Source organism: Symphalangus syndactylus, chromosome 5 (genome assembly GCF_028878055.3).
Source record: "Symphalangus syndactylus isolate Jambi chromosome 5, NHGRI_mSymSyn1-v2.1_pri, whole genome shotgun sequence".
NCBI classification, from domain to species: Eukaryota; Metazoa; Chordata; class Mammalia; order Primates; family Hylobatidae; genus Symphalangus; species Symphalangus syndactylus.
In genome coordinates this window covers 95,534,692-95,560,928 of record NC_072427.2, presented here as the reverse complement: position 1 = coordinate 95,560,928, position 26,237 = coordinate 95,534,692, and the positions used below count along the sequence as shown (strand labels likewise).

At 45.5% G+C, this 26,237-nt stretch overlaps 1 protein-coding gene across 3 annotated transcripts in view; it reads left to right on the top strand.

The window, feature by feature from the left end:
* The first annotated feature begins 913 nt into the window (after positions 1-913).
* Positions 914-26,237, top strand: part of CLIC6 (chloride intracellular channel 6) — a 48,635-nt gene continuing 23,311 nt past the window's right edge. For 2 of the 3 annotated variants that reach the window (XM_055279610.2, XM_055279609.2), the window contains exon 1: positions 914-2,742. In XM_055279610.2, the coding sequence (XP_055135585.2) occupies positions 1,312-2,742 (1,431 nt within the window). In that variant the 5' untranslated portion in view covers positions 914-1,311. The other variant, XM_055279611.2, reaches the window with a different exon arrangement.

Sequence of the window (26,237 nt, the reverse complement as noted above, 5' to 3'; positions counted from 1 at the left end):
GCCAATATCAAAGCCATATAAAACCTGACGAATCAAGTCAATCTTGAGCTGTTCCCGTTCCACCACATTTACATAGTGCCAACTTGGGTAACCCACTTTCTTGGTAACCCACTAGAAGTAGCCTGGCTTATAATAAGCTTATGACATAGTTTTCACCGTTTTAAAGAAGGTATTGGGTCTGTGATCCTGGGAGAACCCTAACTCAGGGAATTCCACAGCTCCCCTCTTTCACATCTTGGATTTTCTTTTCTCCACCTCCAGATCCCCAAGCTCTTAACTTGGAGGCAGAAGCACTGGTTGCGAGTTTAGAAATCTAGGAGAATCAGCAAGATACACAGACTCTTACAGTCTTAAGAGACCCGGGAGATGAGGGTGTAACCTTTTTCCAGCGCAGGGCTCCCACGATCCTCCAGACAGGCCCGGAGAAGCGGCCCCTCATGGACAACAGCGCCCATCTCTGGTCAGAGAAACTCGACTGGCTCCTTGTGCGTCTATATGAGGGGCCTCTGGAACCTCTCCGGGGGGCCCTGCAGACATGGCAAGGCAGCCAGCGTGGCCTCCCCTGCTTCTTCTCTCGAGGATTTACACCCTTACTCTTGGACACCAGGCACAATGTGGACATCTTCAGTTGGGTACCGGGGGAGCTTGATGCTTCACTCCTGGGGTAAGGTGGGGATTAGGTGTTTGGGTGTGTTTGGAGGGGGTGATTTAAATGACTCTGGAACTTGAAGCCATTCTAGAGAACAACACCCAAGCGGCCAGGAGAACCAGAATCTTTTCATCAACATCCACAAGGGTCACGAGAAAGGCTGTCATTGGCCAAGCTCCTAGGCCACCCAAACGGGGGGGCGGGGGGAGGAGAGACAAACCCCGCCCAAGCCCCAGAGGATGGAGTTGGCACCAAGGACTTTTGGTCAACCCCAGGACAGCGGACAGCGGGCCGGACACTTCCAAAGGTGCAGGAGTGAAGCAGCCCTCTCCAGCCGTGCACTGCACCTCCGCGGCCCGCGGGCGAGATTGGGGTCCGGGTGGGAAGCAGACGCACAATCGGGGAGAAGCTCCAGCGGTGGAGGAAGAGTCCAGAGAGCTTCAGAGGGGCAGAAGGGGCGCAGAGGCTTGGGGCCAAGCGGAGTTTGCCCTGCGGGTCCTGCGCAAGGCCCCAGTACCCCGGCTAAACTTTTACCGCAGGATCCCGGAGCCGGCGTCCTTCAAGGAGCACAGAGGGCCCCGCAGCACGCCCCTTGCCCAGCGCCACCGACCCCTAAGCAGCGTCAAGGAAGGAGTCCAGATCAAGGACAGGAATCTGCGGCCATGGCCGAGGCCGCGGAGCCGGAGGGGGTTGCCCCGGGTCTCCAGGGGCCGCCGGAGGTCCTCGCGCCTCTGGCTGAGAGAGCCGGAGAGCCAGGAGCCGCGGGCGGGGAGGCAGAAGGGCCGGAGGAGAGCGAGGGCGCAGAGGAGGCGCCAAGGGGCGCCGCCGCGGTGAAGGAGGCGGGAGGCGGCGGGCCGGACAGGGGCCCGGAGGCTGAGTCGCGGGGCACGAGGGGGGCGCATGGCGAGACTGAGGCCGAGGGAGCCCCAGAGGGTGCCGAGGTGCCCCAGGGAGGGGAGGAGACAAGCGGCGCGCAGCAGGTGGAGGGGGCGAGCCTGAGGCGCGGCGCGCAGGGCGAGACCCGCGGGGAGGCTCAGAGGGAGCCCGAGGACTCTGCGGCCCCCGAGAGGCAGGAGGAGGCGGAGCAGAGGCCTGAGGCCCCGGAAGGCAGCGCGCCCGGGGCGGCGGGGGACAGCGTAGACGAGGAGGGCCCGCTGGGGGACAACATAGAAGCCGAGGGCCCGGCGGGCGACAGCGTAGACGGGGAGGGCCCGGCGGGGGACAGCGTAGACGCGGAGGGCCGGGTGGGGGACAGCGTAGACCCGGAGGGCCGGGTGGGGGACAGCGTGGACGCGGAGGGCCCGCTGGGGGACAACATGGAAGCCGAGGGCCCGGCGGGCGACAGCGTAGACGCGGAGGGCCGGGTGGGGGACAGCGTAGACGCGGAGGGCCGGGTGGGGGACAGCGTAGACGCGGAGGGCCGGGTGGGGGACAGCGTGGACGCGGAGGGCCCGGCGGGGGACAGCGTAGACTCGGAGGGCCCAGCGGGGGACAGCGTAGAAGCGGGGGTCCCGGCGGGGAACAGCGTAGAAGCCGAAGGCCCGGCGGGGGACAGCATGGACGCCGAGGGTCCGGCAGGAAGGGCGCGTCGGGTCTCGGGTGAGCCGCAGGAAGCAGGGAACCGCAGCCTCTCGCCCCAGGCCGAGGCAATTGAGGTCGCAGTCGGGGACAGCGCGGGGCGCAGCCCGGGTGAGCTCGCTTGGGACGCACCGGAGGAGGCGCAGGTCCCGGGGGGAAAGGGGTCCGAGAAAGCGACCCCCGGGGACGCAAGGGCAGACCCTGGCGAGGACGGGGTAGGGGATAGGCCACAGCAGGAGTCGGGGGAGGACGAAGAGAGACGAGAGCGGAGCCCGGAGGGGCCAAGGGAGGAGGCCGCAGCGGGGGGCGAGGAGGAATCCCCCGACAGCAGCCCACGTGGGGAGGCCTCCAGGGGCGCCGCGGAGCCTGAGGCCCAGCTCAGCAACCACCTGGCCGAGGAGGGCCCCGCCGAGGGTGGCGACGAGGCCGCGCGCGTGAACGGCCGCCGGGAGGACGGAGAGGCGTCCGAGCAGCGGGTCCTGGGGCAGGAGCACGACATCACCCTCTTTGTCAAGGTAAAGCTCGCTTCCCTCAATTCTTAGGACGACCCCCTTCCATTCGAGGTCTTGGTCATCTCAGATCCCAGAGGGACGCGCAGAGAGGAACCCTTGGTGGTGTCCTGATTGTCATGAGGCGCTTCCATGCGCGGGAGGTAGGCGGGACAGCCGGGATTTCCCGGAGAAGAGTTTCTAGGGCATTTGCGGGAGGACTCAATGGTTTGGAAGCAAAGACTTTGGGGGTGGGGCGACGGGGAGTGCGATGGGGGGCAATGAGGATGTGGAGTTGTGGGTTCAGCATCCCACTGTCCTTTGTCCTGAAAATCCTAACTAGCCTTCTTAGTCAGGAGGTTATTAACGAATTAACTAAAAAGTTAAAAAAAAAAAAAAAAAAAAAAGCAACACATCCTATTGGCGTTCAAAGGGATTTCTGCCAAAGGAAGCTTTAATACTTGAAGCCAAAAAACGCAAACAGGTAGGTTCAATGTGGGAGGTGCCTTCCGGACTCAATCTCAGAGACCCAGAGCTGGTCAATGTTTTCAACTCCAAAAAGGTATTCCATTTTGGTAGAATCAACAAATATACGTTTGGGGCGGAAAGTGGAGCCTTATTGACATAATGTTTACTGAACGTTTTAACATTTAATTTGGAAGAATACAAGATACCGGTGACTTGAACATCATCTGCTTGTATGTCATGTTTTTAACCTCAGTTCACATGGGAAGAGAGCAAGGATTCTGTGAAGGAATCTGTAGAGACACAACTGAGGAAGTTTTGAATTTAAACAGGAATTATTTACAAGGCATGAAAAATGAAAGAACAAAGCTCAGCAGCAGTTCACACCAGGATCTTTGTTTAAAAAGCCTTTTCTGAGGACCTTTGGCCAGACCCAGGAAAGCTGGAGATAATAAGGTCAAGAATGTGCATTTCATGTTGAATCATAATCCTTCAGAAATACTTTCAGGCTTATAGACACCAGTTACCATCTAAACCTCTCTGGCTGAAATGCAAGCACATTTTAATAAGTAAAAGGAAATGCTCCTAACGTGATTAGCATCAGAATCTTAAGAATTGTTTGGGTGGCGAGGGACTTGGGAAAGAAGGGGTGTGTGTTTCTTCCCTAGTGAGAAGGTGCTGTTTCCGGCTTTTTTCAAGACCCTGGGACATAACCTCAGGACACCAGCCCCTGGGAGGCTGCTGGGAAGAGCTGGAGTGCAGTGCTGCTGTGTGGCCCCACATCTGCTCCTCTCCATCACCTTGGAAGGAATTTCCCGTTGCTCTGGTTGTAGGGATACATGATTCTGGCACACGGCCTCTTAGCACAGTTTTGATGCACAGTAACAGTTTCTGGCTAGTCTCCCTGTTTCAGTTCTCTGCCCTCTCCAATCTAGTCTCTTTGTAATAGCCAGTGAGCTGTGGACAAGATCTGATCATTTTATTTCTTTGTATAAAATTCTTTAGTTGTTTACTGCAGAATTGCAGGTAAATCCCCACTCCTTAGGCAGCCCACAGGCCCTTTGTGATGTTATTTCTGCCTCCTTTCTCTCTGGCTTGGCATTGCTGGGTGTCCCCATCCTTTGTTACCTGTGGTCTCGCTATGCCACCTGGATTAAACTACTTACTGTTCCTTGAGGGAGCCATGTTCTTTTCTGGCTTGAAACTTTGTACATTATGTACCCTCTGTCTGAATGGAGTTTCTCCTCCTCGCCCCTGTCTGCCCTCCTGCCTAGTTATCTGCCACAAGTCCAAGAGTTAGCATGCACGTCATATCTTCCAGTCCCAGTCGGATGTCCCTGTTAAGGCATTGCCCTCAGCCTGCTATGTCTCTTTCCTTAGCTGTGTGAAATTCATCATTCTATCTCCAGTGCAGAACACAGGTGTGGGATGTGGTGAAGGCTTGAATGGGTGGCTGGCTGCTGGATAGTGTGGTGATCAAGAACATGGATTTTAGAGCCAGTGGGTCTGGGATCAAATCTTGGCTTTGCTAATTTCTTGCCGTATGACCTTGGGCAAGTTACTTAATCTTTTGGTATCATTGTGGTCTCACTGATAAAATGGGGACAGTAATAGTACCTAGCCCTTGAGGTTACCATGAGGAATCGAGAATTAGATTACGGAAAGCACTTAGAAAAGTGTCTGGCTGGAAATAAGCATAGTACACATGTGAGTTCCTATTGTTACATCTGTGCTGCTCCCATACACTTGCATTGATTTTGCACGGAAACAGTTATCCCTGCCATTATTTATTTTATTTATTTTTAGGGAAAATCCCTCTAGGTACCTAATTACCTCCAATCTCTAGGGATAAGAATATTATGAAAAGTAAAAACAACTTGCTTTCTCAAATACTGCTTGGGAGGAGTTTGTGTAGGCAGAAGCATGTGGCCTAGCACCAGCAGCGGCAGAGCACGAGCAGCTTATCCACAATGCTTTATTCTGATGATTGACTTGGTGCTCAGTTGTTAACTTTTTTTTTTTCTTAAGGAAACAAATAGATCTCTGAATGATGAGATTGGTTAACTTTTTTATTTTTTTTAATTGAGACAGGTTCTTGCTCTGTCACCTCGACAGGAGTGCAGTGGTGCCATCTCGGCTCACTGCAACCTCTGCAGACTGGGTTCAAGTGATTCTTGTGTCTCAGCCTCCTGAGTCGCTAAGACTACAGGCATGCGCCACCACGCCTGGCTAATTTTTTTGTGTTTTTGGTAGAGATGGGTTTTCGCCATGTTGGCCAGCCTGGTCTCGAACTCCTGACCTCAGGTGATCCACCCACCTTGGCCTTCCAAGGTGCGGGGATTACGGGCTTGAGCCACCACACCCAGCTGAGATTGGTTAACCTCTGAGGGGTCACTTATTATGAGCCTCACAGTATTGATACTGTGTCTCAGTTTCTTCTTATCCTACCAATTATGCTCTTTGAAAACAAAATGAAACAAAACAAAAAAGACAGACATCAAAGCAAAAAACAAAACAAAACAAACAAAAAAACACCCTTTAGACTCATATTTTCTGGGTTTGAAATACTTGATGTAAAATCCGTAAATTAGTTCAGAATAGGATTTCTTTGCCAGAATTCGCCTTTTCTAGGCTCCTTCTTCGGGCTCAGTTTTGTCTGGGTTCTATTCTACAGTGGACACCTGAGCTGGCTTTTGCGAACATGCCTAGCTGCGTCCTCATGGTGGGTTTTCTATGGCATAGCTGGAGTGTGGAATTCACAGCTGGGTTTAAAGGAAAGTACTGCAATATTCTCTCAGACATTTTCCTAGCCTTCATATGACAGCTGAGCAAACACATTTTAAAATTAGTTAGCCCATATTCTATTTGGGAACTCCTAGCTTTCACATTTCTTCCAATGTTTTTTTCTGAGACAGGGTCTCACTATGTTGCCCAGGCTGGTCTCCAACTCCTAGGCTCAAGCAGTCCTCCTGTCTCAGCCTGCTGAGTAGCTGGGACCATAGGCACGCACCACTACACCCAGCTAGTTTTTTTAAAAAAAAAAATTGTAGAGATGGAGGTCTCACTTTTTTGCTCCAGAGGGTCTCGAACTTCTGGGCTCAAGTGACCCTCCCACTTTGGCCTCTCAAAGTGCTGGGATTATAGGCACAAGCCACCATGCCTGGCCTCTCTTCCTGTTTTGTTAAAAATAAATATATTGGTTACAAATATACCAGAAAGTCATGGCTAACTATGTAGTAACATGTAATAATAATTGTCCCACATTTGCTTCTAATTAGCCATCTAATATATTCTCCATCTTTATGAGAATTGTCATGTTATTAATTTGTCAGTTTGTTTTATTTTACAAGCATGCAAGGATGCATTCTTGTACAAAAGCCAGGAACACATAGAACCAGCCAAGAAAGGCCTTAAATTATTTTGTGGTAAATTAATTGCTGATTATGCTAATTTTTAGTTTTGTTTTCTCCAAGAAGTGTTAATTATTTGTCATCAAATTATAGGGTAACTGCAATATATTTAGTAAGAAAGGTTCTTTTTCTTTCCTGATAATAACAAAGGGTAACAACATAATCACATAATCACACAACAACATAATAACAACAGGCAAAACACTAGCAGCAAAGAGTTAAGTAAGAACTTCATTTAAGTAAGGAGTTCAGCGGTAGTGGAGATTTAGTCACCAAAAATGTCTTGCTTACAGCTTTCGTTCCCCTAATCCGGAGTGTAAGCTTTGAGTCAGGGTCTTTGGGTGGGACAGCCTGAGCTATGGCTTTCCTGGCAAATTTGACATGACTTAAAAAACTTCAGTGTTGACCAGTGATTAATCCTGGGCCACCCAGGATTTGGACACCACCTGTTTACCTGTAAACCTGCAGTTGTTGCTGAGCTAGAAAAACTTGCATTTGTATTCGCATTTGGGTTCTCCAAAGAGGTGAAACTGACCTGATGAAACACAGTAAAACTCAAGAAGGACATGGCCTTTGAATAAGCACTGTCACCCAGAAATGAGCCCCCGCCCCTCCAAAAAAAAAAAAAGAGCCTTCCAAGCATTGCCACACCACACGGCTGGGTGAGAATGAGCCAGGACCAGCATCTGATGGACTCCTGGTAGACCGGTAAGCTGTGGCTCTCTGTGGACATGTCACTGGGAGAGAGCATGTTGGGACTTGTTCTATGGGGCTTGGTCTCCAGGGAGCTTGAAAGGGAGATGTTATTTTCACAACTGTGTGTTCTGAAGGAAAGTGAGCAAAGATGCATTTCTGAGACTTTAATTCTCCCCTAAAAACAACAATTTTTTGTAATTTTTTTTGTTGTCTTAGAAAACCTGCCTACAGATTACATATATGAAATCAGTACCAGGTTACTTGGGGTGGAAATAGGTGGAGCATGATACTTTGGGTAACCTCTTACATACAAATAGGTGCGGGTGTGCACATGCATGCTGGGGGTGGGGATACCCCTGCCACACTCAGAGCCCTATCGTCATTGCCTCTCTGTTCTCACCACCTGCCACTTCAGTGGGCTCCTGGCAGGCCCTCCACTGTGCTTTTTGGTGCGGATAAATAGTGGGTCGGGTGGAGGGCTAACTGATAAGACACAAGCCCAGTTCTCCACTGTCCCAGCCCAGTGTCCCTTGTGACAGAAACAGAGCCACCTTTTTCCATGAAGACGTCTTGGCAGCAGGATTACAGGATGCTGGTGGCTTTGGGAATTTGCAGCTCTTTCCTGCCATGTGCACACATCACAGCTCCCATCCCTGTTTGGGCTGACGGGTCATGTGCTTCATGAGAGCAGTTGTGTTTCTTTACCTTCAGCAAGAGTTCCTCCCCTCACATGGGGTTTTCTTTGTGTCCTTGGTTTCACACAGCCAGCCTTTGTCGGGCCGACTCAGATATCTCATTTCCTTGAATATCTAGAGACCCACAGAAAACTTTCAGAAATATTACACTGGGTCCTTTAGGCATGTGAGTGTATTGTGTCCTTTCAGACACCTAGATAAAACCTAGAAGTGGAAGGAGTATGTAAAAGCCAACACTCCAATCCATGCTTGAGGCTCAGAGGGATCCTCATGCTATGGGTCCATATATTAATTCAATACGTATGGATATATTATCTACTGTGTGTTAGACTCTGTGCTAGCTTCTGGGGACACGTTGGTAAGCAAGACTGACAAGCTTCTTGCCCTCCCAGAGTTTACCATCTAGCACAGAAGACAGACATTGGGAAATGTAATACATTATGTCTGCAGCATCTCCACTGGGCTGGAAGCCTGCACTGCAAAGACCATGTAGTTTTTCCCATCATTGTTCTTTCAGCCCTTTGCATGCTGTTTGACACATAACAGCCAGCCAGTTAATGCTGGTATGAAGGGAAGGGGGATGGAGGATGAGCAGCAGGCTATAGGAGCATGCAGCAGGAGGAATTGCAGACACAGTGGTAATCACTAAATAGTTGTTGATTTAATTATATTTGGGGAGACACAACCATTTTCCTTTCCAGTCCACAGAGTGTGGGATCCTCTGATAATGCCTGGTATAGATTCTTCAAGATTTTCTAAAATAGGTGATCTTTGGTCTATCATTCTCTGAACTCCTGTCATATTAGTAAAGAAAAAGTTTTTGTGAGAGTTATAAAGGTATTCACATCTTCTAAAATTTTCCAGCATTAATTTTGTTGTTGTTTTTTTTTTTCTGCCGGAGTGTTGATTTATAAACTGGGCCCTACATCTGGGCATAGTTGGGGAAGACATTTTCTTCACAATATAGACAGTTTCCAAAAGACCACCCCCATGCTTTCTGTCAGCCCATTCCCCTCCCCACAGGGAGACGGTATCCAAGTCCATCTTCGGCTAAAATCCATGCTTGTATTGACAGCCCCACTTCCTCCTTCTGAAAGCAGCATTTTAATTTGGAGCTGTTGGTGCTGAGGTATAAAATCTATTTCATTTAATGCTGCTATGAAAATTTCCCAGTCTTGAATTTAAGATAGTCTCTTATTGTTTTTTCATGCCCTTGCATGGGGGGCCATCTGCTCTGCCAAGCTTTCAAAACTTTGCTCTCAAGTTAGGTGGCCAATGGGCTAACAATTTGGTATATGTTAAGAGCTTGTTATAAATAATACTTTTGCCCCCACTGGTACTACAGTATGAAACTTAATGTTCAAGACAACATCATTAAGAGTGTGTGTTCAGCTGCAATTAATAAACTATCCATTAACAAGTGCCTTTAATCAGAAGTTTATTTTTCTCATACAACAAGAAATCCAGAGATAGATGAATAAAGCGTCTTACCCATGTCATCAAGGGCACAGATTAGTTCATTGTGTTCTGTCTCCCTGCATCATCAAAAGATGGCTGTCTTAGCCTTAAGCACCAAATCCTGACGAGCAATATCTCAAGTAGGAAGCTAGAGGGAAGGGTCAGGAGTTTTCTTCTTATTCCCATTTCTCCTTCATCAGGGAGGAGAAATGCTCCTGATAACTCTTGCAGCAGACTTTTCCTGTGTCTAATGGCTAGAACTGGATTCTGTGCCCCAACCCCTTCCAGACCTTTTACAAGCACAAGGGTATGAGATTGGCGTATATATACCAGGGGTTAGCAAACTGTGGCATGAAGGTCAGATCTAGCCTGCCACCTGTTTTTGTACACCTACAACCTAAGAATGACTTATGTTTTTAAATGGTTGGAAAACATTAAAAGAAGAATAATTCATGACTCATGAAAAATATATGAAATTCAAATTTCAGGGCCCATAAACAAACTTTTTTTGGAACCCAGCCATGCTTGTTCTTTGACGTATCCTGTATGACTCCTTTCACTTTCAACAGTAGAGTTGAGCAGTTGCAACAGAGACTCTGAGGATGGCAAAGCCCAAAATATTTATTACTGGGCCCTTTAAGAAAAAGTTTACTGGCCGGGTGCCGTGGCTCACGGCTGTAATCCCAGCACTTTGGGAGGCCGAAGCAGGCGGATCACAAGGTCAGGAGATCGAGACCATCCTGGCCAACATGGTGAAACCCCGTCTCTACTAAAAATACACAAAAAAATTAGCCAGGCATGGTGGCGGGCGCCTGTAGTCCCAGCTACTCAGGAGGCTGAGGCAGGAGAATGGCGTGAACCCAGGAGGCAGAGCTTGCAGTGAGCCGAGATTGCACCACTGCACTCCAGCCTGGGTAACAGAGCGAGACTCCATCTAAAAAAAAAAAAGAAAAAGTTTACTGATTCCTAGCTTATACCTACTTTTATTCATCATCTGGGGCTAGATACAATGCCATTCATACAAAATTGGAGTTCAATTTAGAAGGAAAAAGAAGAACAGTTGTAAAAGAAAGAACTGGCAGTTTCTTTCACAGTGAGTAAGAAATATTTAAGACACTAAACATCTATATATTGTTAGAAATGGTTGTTTTTTGCCTAAAAAACCATAAAAATTTTGATTTATATGAAGTCAACATAAAATGTAGGTTAAATATATTTATACAAATTTTAGTATAACATATTTATGTAGTCCATGGGATTATTTTGCAAAATTTACTTACCATTTTTTTGGAAAAGATAATACATTGGAATAGTAAAATTTAGAAATATAAAAAGATACAATATAATGAGAATTAAGTCTTCTTTCACCCATGAAGCCCAACCTCCCGATTTTTCTCCCTAGAGATAATAACCAAATATTTTTCCAGAGATACTCTATGCAAATTCAAACATATCCTAACTGTATTATCTATTGCTGTGTAACAAATTGTCCCAAGACCTAGAACCTTAAAGCAACAAATATTTTATATTATTCATAGTTTTCCTGGGTCGGGAATTTGTGAGTTGCTTAGATGGGATTTGTGAGTTGCTTAATCTGTTCTCATGCTCTTGTAAAGAACTGCTCAAGACTGGATAATTTATAAAGGAAAGAGGTTTAATTGACTCACAGTTCTGCATGGCTTGGGAGGCCTCAGGAAACTCACAATCATGGCAGAAGGGGAAGCAAACACGTACTTCTTCGCATGGCGACAGGAAGGAAAAGTGCCAAGTGAAAGGGGAAGCTCCTTATAAGCCATCAGATCTGGTGAGAATTCATTCACTATCACCAGCGCGAGAACAACATGGGGGAAACTTCTCCCATGGTTCAATTATCTCTACCTGGTCTCACGCTTGACACATGGGGATTATTACAATTCAAGGTGAGATTTGGGTGGAGACATAGCCAAACCATATCATTCCACCCAGTCCCCTCCCAAATCTCATGTCCTCACATTTTAAAACACAATCATGCCCCTCCAACAGTCTCCCCAAAGTCTTAACTCATTCCAGCATTAACCTAAAAGTCCAAGTCCAAAGTCTCATTTGAGACAAGGCAAGTCTCCTCCACCTATGATCCTGTAAAGTCAAAAGCAAGTTAGTTACTTCCCAGATACAATGGGGGTACAGGCATTGGGTAAATACACCCATTCCAAATGGGAGAAGTTGGCCAAAACAGAGGGGCTACAGGTCCCATGTAAGTCTGAAATTCAATAGGGCAGTCATTAAGCCTTCAAGTTCCAAAATGATCTCCTTTGATTCCATGTCTCAATCCAAGTCACACCGATGCAAGAGGTGGGCTCCCATGGCCTTGGGCAGCTCCACCCCTGTGGCTTTGTAGGGTACAGCATCCCTCTTGGCTGCTTTCACGGACTGGTATTGAGTGTCTGTGGCTTTTCCAGGTGCACAGTGCAAGCTATTGGTGGATCCATCATTCTGGGGGCTGGAGGATGGTTGCCCTATTCTCATAGCCAGTGCCCCAGTGGGGACTCTGTGGGGGGGCTCTGACCCTACATTTCCCTTCTGTACTGCCCTAGCAGAGGTTCTCCATGAGGGCTCTGCCCCTGCGGCAAACTTCTTTCTGGACATCTTGGCATTTCTGTATATCCTCTGAAATCTAGGCAGAGGTTCCTAAACCTCAATTATTGACTTCTGTGCACCAGCAGGCCCAACACCACTTGGAAGCTGCCAAGGCCTGGGGCTTGCACCCTCTGAAGCAATGGCCTGAGTTGTACCTTGGCCTCTTTTAGCCATGGCTGGAGCAGCTGGAATGCAGGGCACTAAGTCCCTAGGCTGCACACAGCAGAGGGGCCTGTGGTCCATTAAACCATTTTTCCCTAGAAGGCTTCCAGGCCTGTGATGGGAGGGGTCGCCACAAAGGTCGCTGACATGCCCTGGAGATATTTTCCCCATTGTCTTGGTCATTAACATTCAGCTCCTTGTTACTTATGCAAATTTCTGCAGCAGGCTTGAATTTTTCCTCAGAAAATTGGTTTTTCTTTTTCTATCACATCATCAGGCTGCAAATTTTCCTAACTTTTATGCTCTGTTTCTTCTTGAATGTTTTGCCACTTAGAAATTTCTTCCACCAGATACCCTAAATTATCTCTCTCACATTCAAAGTTCCACAGATCTCTAGGACAGGGGCAAAATGCTGCCAGTCTCTTTGCTAAAGCAAAGCAAGAGTCACCTTTATTTCAACTCCCAATAAACTCCCCACCCCCATTTGAGACCAACTCAGTCTGGACTTCATTGTCCATATCACTACCAGCATTTTGATCAAATCCATTCAACAAGTCTGTAGGAGGTTCTGAACTTTCCCATAGCTTCCTGTCTTCTGAATCCTCCAAATCTCTAGGAAGTTCCAAATTTTCCCACATTTTCCTGTCTTCTTCTGAGCCCTCCAAAATGTTCCAACCTCTGTCTGTTTTCCAGTTCCAAAGTAACTTTAACATTTTCAGGTATCCTTATAGCAGCATCCCACTCTCTTCAGTACCAATTTACTGTATTAGTCCATTCTCATACTGCAATAAAGAACTGCCTGAGACTGGGTTATTTATAAAGGAAAGAAGTTTAATTGACTGACAGTTCTACATGGCTGTGGAGGCCTCAGGAAACTTGCAATCATGGCAGAAGGGGAAGAAATCATGCCCTTTTTCACATGGTGGTGGGAAGGAGAAGTGCTGAGTGAAGGGGGAAGCCCCTTATAAAACCATCAGATCTCATAAGAACTCACTCACTATCACAAGAACAGCATGGGGGAAACTGCCTCCATGATTCAATTATCTCTATTTGATCCTGCCCTTGACACATGGTGATTATTATAATTCGAGGTGAGATTTAGGTGGGAACACGGAGCCAAACCTTATCAGTTGGGTAGTTCTGGCTCATATGGTTGCAGTGAGGATGTCAGTCAGAGCTGTGATCTCATCTGAAGGATTAATTGGGGCTAGGGCTGTGGTTTCATCAGAAGGATTGATTGAGGCTAGGGCCCTGGTCTCATCTGAAGGACTTATTAGGGCTGGATAATCCACTTCCAAGATGGCTGGCTCACATGTTGTTTGGCAGGAGGTGCAGTTAGTTTTTTACCACTTGGGACTCTTCATAGGACTTCTTTAGTGTCCCCACAACATGACATCTGGCTTTTTCCAGAGCAGGGATCTAAGAGAGACCAACGAAGAAGCCATAATGCCTTTTATGACTTTGTCTCAGAAGTCACATGCTGTAACTTCTGCCTAATTTTATTCATTAGAAATATGATCACTAAGTCCAGTCCTCAAGAAAAGTGGAATTAGGCTCCACCATTTAAAAGAAAAGGCAAAGAATTTGTGGACAAATCTTTAAAACGCCACATCTATTTTTTTTCCACAAAAAATAGTACACTGGAAATACATTGGTTTACGTCTTGCTTTCTTCCTTTAACAATATGTCTTGGAAATCACTCCTTATCAGTGCCTCTAGCTCTGTCACATTCTTGTGAAAAATGTCATAGTATTCTGGTGATGTGTATACTCTATAATCATTTTCTCGTAGGTAGTTGTTTAGGTAGCTTCGTGTAGTGAAAATCCCTCCACAGATGTATAATAATATATGGGAGCTAAATTCTTAGAAATGGCATTGCTAGGGGTAAGGGTGTGCATATTTAAGATTTTGCTAATGATTACCAAATTTCCTCTTCAAAGAGGTGATACCATGTAATGCTCCTCTGACACTATATCAGTGCCATGCTTATTTCCCCAAACTTCTCTGCTGAGATATTACTAAATATTTTGAATCTGAGAGGTGAAAATTATGTCCATTGTCATGTAATTTGCATTTCTTTCATTATGTGTGAGGTTGAGTATACTTTTATATATTTAAAAAGTATATAAGTATTCTTTTATATATTGGTATTTGTTTTTCTGTGAGATGGCTGCTTATGTTCTCTGTATTTTTCATATGGGCTTTTGATCTATTCTTTCTGATTTTGATGTTAAAGAAGTTAGACTTTTGTCTGTCATACGTGTTCCATATGTTTTTATAGGAGTGTGCTGACTGTTTTCACTTGAAATTTTATCCTTTTAGTCTTAGTAATTTCTTGTAATTGATGCATGGGAAAGCAAAGTGTGGAAGATGATGGCACTCTTAGAATCTCCAACTTCATTCATTGACATCTTTAAATGTTGCTTTACTTTATACTCTTTAACTTCTTAAATCCTGAAGAATCAGGTATTTCCAGTCCTACCCCTTTCCCTCTATTTTTAATTAACAGGTACATTTTATCAAGCATATGCCCTTTTAGAATGAAACTCCATGTGACATGGTAAGAATCCCTTTTAAAAACAAAGTTTAAACTGTACAGATAGCAGGATCACTTCATGCCTATATCACCCCATCTTCAGATGTAAGATATATCACTTTGATCTTTGTATAATATCTACTGAAATTTATTTGATTCCCACAAATCAAAACCATTGTGAAAATATTACCTGTGATGCAGTGATATAAAAATATTGTCTCTGAGGTTGTGTCTCTTGGCCAGATATTCTATTTGTGCTCCAGTCTGTTGAAAGAATTGACCAAAATTTATAGAGAATGAGGAGATCCAGAGAATTGTGGAGGACAGTGAAGCCTACCTATAGCTTATGTTTAAGGAGTGGGAGGGTGATATGGTTTGGCTCTTTGTCCCCGCCCAAATCTCATCTCGAATTGTAATCTCCACATATTGAGGGAGGGATGTGGTGGGAAGTGATTGGATCATGGAAGCAGTTTCCTGCATGTTGTTCTCATGATAGTGACTGAGTTCTTATGAGATCTGATGGTTTAAAAGTGTGGCACTCCCCCTATCCCCACCCTGCTGCCATGTAAGATGTGCCTTGCTTCCTCTTCACCTTCCACCATGATTGTAAGTTTCCTGAGGCCTCCCCAGCCATGGGGAACTGTGAGTCAATTAAACCTCTTTTCTTTATAAATTACCCAGTCTCTGGTAGTTTTTATAGTAGTGTGAAAATGGACTAATACAGAGGGAGAACTGAAATGCTCAAATATCAAAAGTTGTTTGAAAAAATAATTTTGAAGCTTTTGTGGAAAACACAGACTCTGTTGACATATTCCAGATTTTTACTAGGTTTGTGGATTTTATCCCTCAACTCACTGTTTCTCTTCTTTTAATAGTATATGGCTGTTCACATAAAAGTAAGTAGCGAGAAGTAAAAGCTGCTTTTTTTTTGTCCTTCACACTACCAAGTGCTGTTTTGCACCCAAATGTATATTTAAAACAAATATTTATTGATTACCTGCCAAGTAGCAGACATTGTGCTTGGGGCTGGGGGTGTAACAGTGATTAGAACAAACACAGCCCCTGCTTTTCTGGAGAACTTCAGCCTAGACAGTGATCCAGAAAGAAACAACTACCATGCAACATGAGGATGAGGACCACAGGAGATTGCTGGGCCGGGTGGGAAGAGCAGGCTGGCAGTCTGGGCAGTGACAACAGTCTAGGGGAAAGTTAGATTCTAGATCTCTGACCATGAGGCCTGGCCCCCTGCCATATGCCCGTCTATTTGGAAGATGAATCAATTTATCCATCTATCTGCACAACAGATGGATGTATGAATGACAGCCATGTAGAAATAGCTACTCTGTCAGGTGGTCCGTTTTTAATTATATATTTTGTAGAATGTAATTTTATATTACTATCCATAACTTCTTTTCACCTAAGCCAGTGATGTCTCAGCAGCCAGACTGTGTTTACAGACCTTGACTTTGAGCACAGTAACTTAACAACTATTAAAGCTCTATGGCACATGAAAGATTATTTCCTTCCTTCTCTTTCTATGGTAGGAGACTACAGTGAGGAGTGTAAGTGAAGGTCAAAATGAGGGAGGGGAAAATAAATCACTGTAATTATAGTACACGAGCAAGGAGGACCTGGAAATGTGACCTAGGTCATTCCATGTCCCCTTTCTGCAGTTATCTCTTTAAGGAGCAGCACTTATTTTTACAAAGGAGGGGCAACACAGTGCTGATGAAGTAGCTGTCAGTTCCAGGGCACCCTTTTGGTTTCCAGGTGGGAGAGTTCAAAACTGTCCTGGAGAAGCCAGGCAGTTGGGTCCTTTTCCATAAACCTAGATTCTGGCTTCCAGCTAGGGAGACTCTCCACTGGAGAGGGTGGCTGGCTGCTGAGAGAGAAGAAAGCCTGGACCCATTGTTCTCAAGGCTTTAGGCTTTTGTTTTCCTAGCTTTGGTGGGGTGGTGGGGTAGGGGGCAGTGTGTAGGATGCTGCAGTCCAGTAGGAAGAAGCTGATAGGCACTCCAGCAGTCCCCCAAGCGGTGACCCTGGTCCTCCTCTAGCCACCTAGGGACATGGGGGTGACGAATCAGAGCAAGGAGGACACTGTTTTATTCCCTGGCTGGAACACACAATGATATTCTGATGGAGTCCTTAGGATGAAGGCCATATGGCCTGTCCAAGACGTAGGCACATCACAGCCATCATCTGCTTTGAAGGCCACACAGACTAAAGGTGTTATTGGTCTGGAGATCCAGTGATACCCTTTCTCCCTAAATAAGAAAAATCAACACACTTTTTTGGTGCCTTTGGTGTGAGAGCCTTGGAGTGAGTTCAAAGAACCTTGGAAAGACTTAACTCTCTCCCCCAGCTTTGTTCTCTTTGTTTTAACTCCGGGTTGGATACCTTCAACTCTTTTCCCATAAATGATCAAACTGGATGAAGTTTTGGGTTGCACTCAGCGGCTTCTCTGTGTCATTTGTAACTCTCCAAACAGAGAATCTAGTGCTTAAAGAAACACAGAGGCATTAACACATCAGACATGGAGGGGGACATTTTTTTGTTAGCTGCCCTTTTTACTAATATATTATGATAATTTGAATCATAAATAACAGCAATAAAGCAAGAATGTTCTGTCATTCTCCAGGTATTAAGGCTCTTGCTATGGGAAGTCCTGCACATATGTAGCTCCACCCATGGCTGAGTACAAAACAACAACTCCATTGCTTTTAGACACTACTAAGATTTTCTTAACCCATTTATCCCTAGTATTCCATTATTGGACCGCTAAGCTTGTGGAAGTTACTTATATCCTACTGCTCAAGGTCATCGCCAAGGTCTGCTTTTTCACACAAAAAATTTGCAACCTCAGGCATAAATGGGTTAAGCCAGTTCAAGTTAGTAAATAACTAAAATGCTCAAAGCATTTATTAATAGGATTAAGAACATATGCTTTGGCTGGGCGTGGTGGCTCACACCTGTAATCCCAGCACTTTGGGAGGCTGAGGTGGGCAGATCATGAGGTCAAGAGTTCAAGACCAGCCTGGCTAACAGGGTGAAACCCTGTCTCTACTAAAAATACAAAGTTAGCAGGGCGTGGTGGCATGCGCTTGTAGTCTCAGCTACTTGGGAGGCTGAGGCAGAAGAATCACTTGAACTCAAGAGGCGGAGGTTGCCATGAGCTGAGATCACGCCACTGCGCTCCAGCCTGGGTGACAGAGTGAGACTCCATGTCAAACAAAACAAAACAAAACCCCAAAACCAAAAACATATGCTTTGAGCATTTTAGCACAGCCTGGAATCATATAGTGTGGTGGATTAAAGATGGCTGCCATTTCTTTAATACTCCTATTAAGAAGTGAAGTTTGATTCTCCTCCCTCTGAATCTGGCCTGACCTTGGTGACTACTTGGTAACCAGTAGAATATAGTGGATGTGATGCTGGGTGATTTTTGTCATGCAAGACTGTGTGGCTTCTGCCTTATTCACTGACCATCCTGAGGTCACCATGCTGGTGGGGCTACCTGTGGGTGCTCCATTTGACAAATCCTAGCTGAGCCCAGCCTTCCAGCCATCTCTGCAAGATGCTGGGCATGTATGTGAAGCTGTCTTGGTCCCCTCAGACCAGACCATCCACAAGATGCTGGGCAAGTGTATGAAACTGTGTTGGCCCCTCAGAGCAGCCCATCCACAAGATGCTGGGCATGTGTATGAAACTGTCTTGGCCCCTCAGAGCAGCCCATCTGCCAGCTGAACACCGCTGAGTAACTTTCGTCAGTGCCACATAGAACAGAAGGATCACCCAGGCAAACCTCGCTCAAATCCTTCACTCACAAAATCATGAGATACTCTAAACCAGGTACTCTAGGCTGATAAATTGTGGGTAATTTGTTACATGGCAATTGGTGACTGGGTTATGCCATGATTGATATCTCCTCTAAGCTAGTGAAATCTGAGTGGGTGAAAAGACAGGGCCTGATGGGAGGTGTGGGGTAACAGTTGAAAGCAGTTCCAAGGGGGAGGGGGCAATCAGAGGAAAGGAAGGAGGCTCCGTGCAGCCAGTTCTTCCATTTGGTGCCTGCATTTTTTCCCTTTTGAGTCACTGTAGGGATTGGACTACTCTGTTATTCAAGAACCTAAACCACTGGGGTATATAAAAACAGGCTGCATTATTAAGCAGGCTTTCTAGAACAAGATGTTCCTTTGTTGCAATAATTCCTTGTGAGAATTTCACAAGGAAATAAGCTTTTCATCTCCATGTAAAAGCTTCAGTTGGTATCAGGCCATATTATTAAATATGGATTAAAAATAGCCCTGGAGTTTTCAAAGCATAATTCATATATAAGAATAGATGGCAAATACCAGTTTGTTTGCTCAAGGACTTCTTATGCCTTGATCCCACCTGCTGTTACAATGAACACTAACATAATTAAGCCTTTTGCTAGAATTGAAAGCTAGAAGCAATGTGGTTCAGTAATTAATCAATGTGAGTCAAGGGTAGTCACCCACTTAATCCATTGAATAATAAATTAATTGTTACAACAGCTGAAAAGAAAAAATACTATACATACTTGGGAATATGTTTAGGATTAGTAGTTTTTTTGAAATGTTTAGACCTGTGTTTGAAAGTGTTAAGACCTAAAATATATTTCTTAGCATCTAAATGTAGGAGTGAATAAAGTTAATTTCTAAGTTTTAATGAAGAGTGAGAAGTCTGTTTTAAGGGAAAGCCTAGCTCCTTTTATGGCCTGGAGTGAGGAATCTGGCAACAAATTTTACTGATAATTGCAGACAATGAGCATTGGGATGCAGCTGTCTGCTCCACTGGGGGTATGCAGTCTAAAGTATTGGTTGAGCATGCAAACAAAGTCAGTCTAGAAAGTGTGGACTTTTATTTATTTACAAAAAAGATGTCTTTTCTAAAATAGGCCTTGCTGCAATGATGATACATGTTTCCTTTATAGACTTACAAAAAGTGTGATGCCCACTATTTGTGTCATAGTTTGAGCTGGTATAATAACAATGGACAATACTAGCAAAGATGTGAAAACGAGGGGACACAATAGTCTTTCCCCTCATTTCTCGTCAGTGTGGCCGCCACCCACCGTTGGTTTGACTCTTACTCGGTTCGGAGCCTTATTTCTGCTGCTGGGTTTTGTTGGCTGTTGCTGTCCTCGCTGGCTATTTTTTCTCCCCACTAGAGGGCAGGCGAGGGAAGACAAAAGACGGAGAATAATGGGCCACCCGGGTGGTCTCCTCTGCGGCTAGTGTTCCCCTGGCCTTACAGAGAGGCTAAGAAGCAGAGACGCCTTACAGATAGTCTGCACAGACGCCCCATATGCCCCATCTGCTCTGCCCTTGACCCTTTCATTGCAGGATGGCCTGACGCCTGCCCCACCTCAGGTAACTCCATCTTGCACCTAACCTAGAGGTGGGGGATAAGACCAGCGAGGGTCTCTAGTTTGCTAATATAGACCGTAGAGGAAGAAGGGAGAAGAAGGTGACTGAGCTGAGAAAGGCTTGGGCAGATGGTTCAGGGAGACAGCTGAGCGGACCTCAGTGGTGGGTCTCATGACTGGGATGCAATGAGACTGATTTTCCTCCTTCTCTAAGGGAGACTTGACTTATTTCTAAGGGGAAAGAGAAATTCCAGAATTTGAGCTGAAGTAGCAAATTCTGATGGCCGCAATGTCAGAATTTCCCCCAAAGAAGCCTGCTTGTATTCTATGACTTCTTCGAAGGCGTCCAAGTCCCTTCTAGAAATTGCGAAATACATCGGGCGTGGTGGTGTGAGCCACTTGTCCAGCCAGGATCTTCCTTTCTAATCTCTCAGGGCACTTCCATGAAGTTGCTGTCAGTGTGGGGTGAGGGAATGAGGTGAGCCAGCTCTCTCGCGCTTCAAAGAGAGAGCAAAGGGCCCCTTCTTTATTCTTCCCTTGCCTGAGGAGGACCCTGCCCACACCTACATCTTTGAAGCCAACAGCCCTCTGGTTTCTTCCTCATGAACTGCAGTTCCAGATGCAGGGAGAGGGTGGAGCAGGGAAGGAGATGGATTTCTGGGCACTGCACCTCCCCTTTGGTTTTCCACACCTCCAGCAGTCGTGGTGAGACCCACTCTTAGGAAGACGTTGCCAGTGCTCAGCACAACCCCACAGGTGCGTGTTGACATTGGAGAAGCCCAGGTGAACTGGTGTTGGAAGGTACTTGGAGGAAGAATGATGTTTTTCCTTTGGGGATTGGGAGGTGCGTGTAGAACACCACCAGAGATGGCTTCCACGGTCTGTGTTTCAAACCACGTGCCCTGCATCTCACTACCATTTGGAGTATTATTGTTTATTATTATGTCCTGCTCATTCTCATTGCAAGTCCACTTTCTTATATAGAAGATGCTCTAACAAGTGTCTCATTTGGTGAGTTAAGGGATTTGAAGCTTTTTTTTTTCCTGAGAATCATCTGGGGCTGGATGGACTTGGTGTCCGTTGATACTGCTTGACACAGCTCCAGGGGCACTAAACTCCCCAGTGCAGACTGGAATACAAATGCGCCCCGAGATGCTGTGCAATGACAGGCTGGGGCCTTCTCTGGGGACTAGGGCTGCTGAAGATTTTTCTTTTCAATCCACTTTCTTAGGTTTGGCAGAAGCTTTCGGACAACTCCATGTCTTTGTTGGCTCTCTGATATTTCCTTGAACGCTTTATTATTTTTGATTCACCCCAACACAGCGTGAAATCATGCTTCTTGCTCCACACTGTCTTATCTGAACAGATGCTTCTCTTTCCTTTTAGGAGCCATTCTGACTCTAGCTCTCTAGTCTTGAGGCTAGATAAGTTTCTTCTCCTTTATTCTTGGAAAAGACTTTCATTATTTTCTGAGTCTGTTTCCCATAGTTGGATCACAGGAACTTGTTTGGAGCTTCCGGCAGGAATGTCCAGACCCTTGTATATTCCCTGACAAAGGACAGACCTCTTGATGGGTGAGGGTGGGGTGAGTGGGGATCTTTCTCTGGTCCGGCTCACAGCTCAGAGGGGGTGAGGGCACAGCATTGCCTGGATATCCAGGTGTGCAGGATCAGCCTCTAGGCCGGTGCTGTCACCCCACAGCACAGCCAAGTTATCATCACATGACATTTTCTTCTCGAAATAGCACATATCTTTTCCTATTTAATTGCCTGCTGGCACCTTCTTGTAAAATATTTGCAAGTTATTCTCTGTAGAGAATATATTTTATTGCCTCCTTTTCGAATTCCAGTTTTCTAAAGCCTTACTTTGCTTTGCCCCTTAACACAGGACTGAAATCTGGCAGTTTCTTAAGTTACTGGATTTGCCTAGATTGGATTTAGGGTAACACATGAGCTTATTTGGAAAATCCCAGCCTCTCCTTTGTGTGCTGTAGGTGTGCTTGTTCATCTGCATGTGGCAGATGAAGTGACTCACTACCCTGACACTGGGTTGGTGTGTTCACCATATGATTTGCAGCCAGTTAGGGACATTGGTTTGCTGTTCACTGAGCATAACTGCCTCCTTTGAAAACAGGAGCCTTTGAATATCTGCTCCTCAACTGGTTTGTGGACAATTACATGAAGCTGATTTCAGGCTGGGTCAGGGTTAGTGAATCCTGAAATAGTATGGGTGCCCCCTCCCTTTCTTTTCCCCAGGGTGAGAGTGGGAAGGGAGTTATAATATATGCCAAAAAAAAAAAAAAAAAGCATGTGGCACAGAAAAGAATTCCTTATAATAAAGCCCAGACTTGGCCAGTTAGGCTGGTGTTTCTCCTTGTTTGAAGAGCAGCTGATCCCCTTTGGTCTTGGGCCATGGCCTTCCTCTTGTGTGGGTCAAACCAGGCCATAAAATATAGTTGTAGTCACTCACAGTGGAAGATGGGGGAAGGTAAAGTTTCCAGATAATTCCATAATGTCTGAGGTATCCTAAAGCTCTCTCTCTAAACTGCTAACTTCTACAGGGAGGTATTGTATGTCCTTGCTCACTGACAAAGAACTTTCAAGTTTAGCAAATAAATTTTCCATGAACTAGGAACCCTTTAACTTGTAAAGATTCAGAGACTACGAGGAAATGCAAAACTGAAATTTAACAGTTAAAACTGGAGAAGTCACTCCTCTGAACATATTAATAGTTCTGATAAAATTTTGCGATTTCCCTAAATGCCACACTTTTTTTTGATTCTTTGATTTTCCTGCTCTTGAAGCTTAAAGCCAAGTTTTCTGATTTAATACATAATATGATTTTTATGCACTCCTGGTTGATTCTTTTGTCTCCTTTCACCAATGCAAAATGTCAGGCTGGCTTAAGTGTAAAGCTTGTGAAACCCGAAGTTTTGGTTTAGTAATACAGGCTTTCTTTTCAATGTCTGTGGCCAGGAAAAAAAAAAGGGAGTGTCAGGGGGAAAATTAGCAGGTTGATACAGATTAGGTTTCTTAAACATGAGGATATAGGGCAAGGTTTACCAAATTCGCATTTAAATGAAAAATACCATCCCACTTCACCGTTGATCTGGCGTTTCGTCCTATAGCACATTGTGCAATTGCCTCACTCCTTTACAAGGAATTTTGTTTGTGCTGAGAGCTGTTCATTTGTTTGCTTTTTTTGTTGAAATTGTTCCATTAAGGAAGGCAACTGCAGGAGAAACTGATGAGGTAATTGACTACAGGTGGCTCTTGTTCTGTTTGCCCTTTAAAATGAAGCAAAACTTTTCAATGAACGTGTCATCCATGAGATCTATTGAGAACTTTAATTTAGCAATCCAAATCTTCTTAGTATCTTAGGTTGCTATTTTTTCAGTATTCCAGGTGATTTAATTTTAATATTTGACCAGCTGTAGTCATTAAGACAGTTTCTCAAAACTGCCTCAAACTTTTTAGAAAGAGATCTGACAGGCATGTCTTTACAAAATGTAATTTATTAAGACAAGAGTGCTCATCTAGCTTTGCCACTTCTTCAGCCACCTCTGGGAAGGTGTCACCGTTGAGAAGGTATAGAAAAGTTATGAAAACGAACACCTTCACTTTGTGTATAAGGAAATGGACAGATAGTGTCAACTCATGGGGAGGTTAGAGGTCACTGGAGCTGGTGCCCCCTTTTAGTTCGGCCTGAGGGAAGACGACCACATATGTACCTTGACAGACCGTGGCTTTTTTCTAGACAATCCTCTGTGATTCAGGCTTTCATGAAAGGCTGGTGGGGGCATTTGTAGATAGGTGGATTCTCCCAGATCTCGCAAATCATACCACGTAGATGATCACCCGCTTTCTACCTGACTGCAAAGCCTCTGATTTCTGGCATCTTTTAAAAGGAAGCATTCTAAAATCCATATTGGCTCTAAACCTGATCTCATAATAATTTCCTTAAGAACCCTTAAGATATTTCTGTTTACTCACTAGTTTCAGTGTAAACAAAAAGTACTATACAATTCCCAGCTCCCAGTTGCAGAGAACTTTCATATATTGGTCATTGAAACTGACCTGAGTATGTTTGAAGGACTGGACTTTTTTTCTTTGTTAATAGATTGCTCTAGGCCTTTGGCCTTTTTAAAACTTACAAACATTGTAAGGAAAGATGAAGAGAAGGCAGGTGCCTCCCTGGACCCCCACCTCCAGGGAGCTATGTGTTTCTAAAGAACTTTGCAGAAGAGCTGGGGAATTCTGAACCAACTGAGAAAGCTGAGTCTGAACACTTTTAGAGATAATTAGAATTTCTTTTTCTTGGTCCGCTCTGCCAGCATATGGGGTGACCCTACTCTCCTACCACTGGACTTCCTCCCCAGCCCCACCCCTTGTTCTTTAATGAGAGTCGAGAAATAATTTACCAATCTGAAATTGCTGTTTTCCTAACATAAGGCAAAGTGTGCACCATCTAGCTGCTGACCTCAAATCAAGATGCATTTTTAAAAGCACACTGTTCAGGTCCTAATTCTGTTTGAGGTGCCTGGACAAAAAGACGTTGCCTTCTTCTGGTAATTCTTTTGTGAAGTCTAGGAGGTCTGTCCGGGGTTAGAAAGACCAGGTTGTCCTAGTTTTTCCAGGACTTTCCTGGTTTTAAAACTGAAAATCCTGTGTAGCAGGGTATCACTGAGTCCCAGGGAAATCTAGATGATTTAGTTCCCCCTAGGGGCTAAAAACTAACTTGTAACATTTTCCCACAAAACCTAATTAGGAATGGAGATAGTAAAAGGGAAGGTGATAAATGAGTGCATCTCTTGACCACTAGGGGGCACCAATGGCCTCCCGAAGTTGTTTCCCTACCTTGACGTTTGAGGGTAGGTTCTAAAAACCACAGTAAGGAACCAAGATTTAAAAAGGCAAAATGTCATGGGTAGACCCTTCATCCTCTTGTGGTGATGATCCAGGTCTGTGCCTTGTTAGATTTTTGGCTAGAAGGACCTCAAATCACTCTTGCCAAGTTGAAAAATTGGCGAAAAATAACCATGTGAATCCAAATAGAAAGTTCCGTTTGGAGCTTGTCCATTAGAAGCTGTGGCCCCAAAGGTAATGTGAAGGAACAAGCAGGCCTCCCCACAGTTCAGGTCGAAACAGTTACTGTAGTTCACAAGTCGACGTAGAGGAGTTGTGGTCTTGCCTTGTGACAGGGTTTGGATCTGTGTCCCTGCCCAAATCTGACAGCGAATTGTGATCCCCAGTGCTGGAGGAGGGGCCTGATGGCAGGTGATTGGATCATGGGGAGAACTTCCCCGTTGCTGTTCTCTTCATAATGAGTTCTTATGAGATCGGTTTTTTTTGTTGTTGTTGTTGACGGAGTCTTGCTCTGTCACCCAGGCTGGAGTGCAGTGGCACCATCTCGGCTCACTGCAAGCTCCACCTCCTGGGTTCACATCATTCTCCTGCCTCAGCCTCCCAAGTAGCTGGGGACTACAGGCACCACCATGCCCGGCTAATTTTTTCTTTTTTTTTTTTTGTATTTTTAGTAGAGGCGGGGTTTCACTGTGTTAGCCAGGATGGTCTTTATCTCATTACCTCGTGATCCTCCTGCCTCGGCCTCCCAAAGTGTTGGGACTATAGGCTTGAGCCACCGCACCCGGCCGAGATCTGTTTTTTTTTGTTTCTCTTTTTTATTTTTGAGACAGGGTCTCACTGTGTTGCCGAGGCTGAAGTGCAGTAGTGGAGCAGTGTGATCTGCGCTCACTGCCGCCTTGACCTCCTGGGCTCAAGCAATCCTCCAGTCTCAGCTTCCCAAGTAGCTGAGACCACAGGTGCATGCCACCATGCCCAGCTATTTTTTGTTTGTATTTTTTTGTAGAGACAAGGTTTCACCATGTTGCCCAGGCTGCGATCTGGTTGTTTAAAACTGTGTGGCACCTCCTCCTTTGCTCTCTTCCTCCTTCTCCAGCCATGTAGGACGTGCCTGCTTCCCCTTCACCTTCTGCCATGATTGCAAGTTTCCTGAGGCCTCCCCAGCCATGCTTCCTGTACAGCCTGCAGAGCCATGAGCCAATTAAACATCTTTCTTTATAAATTACCCCATCT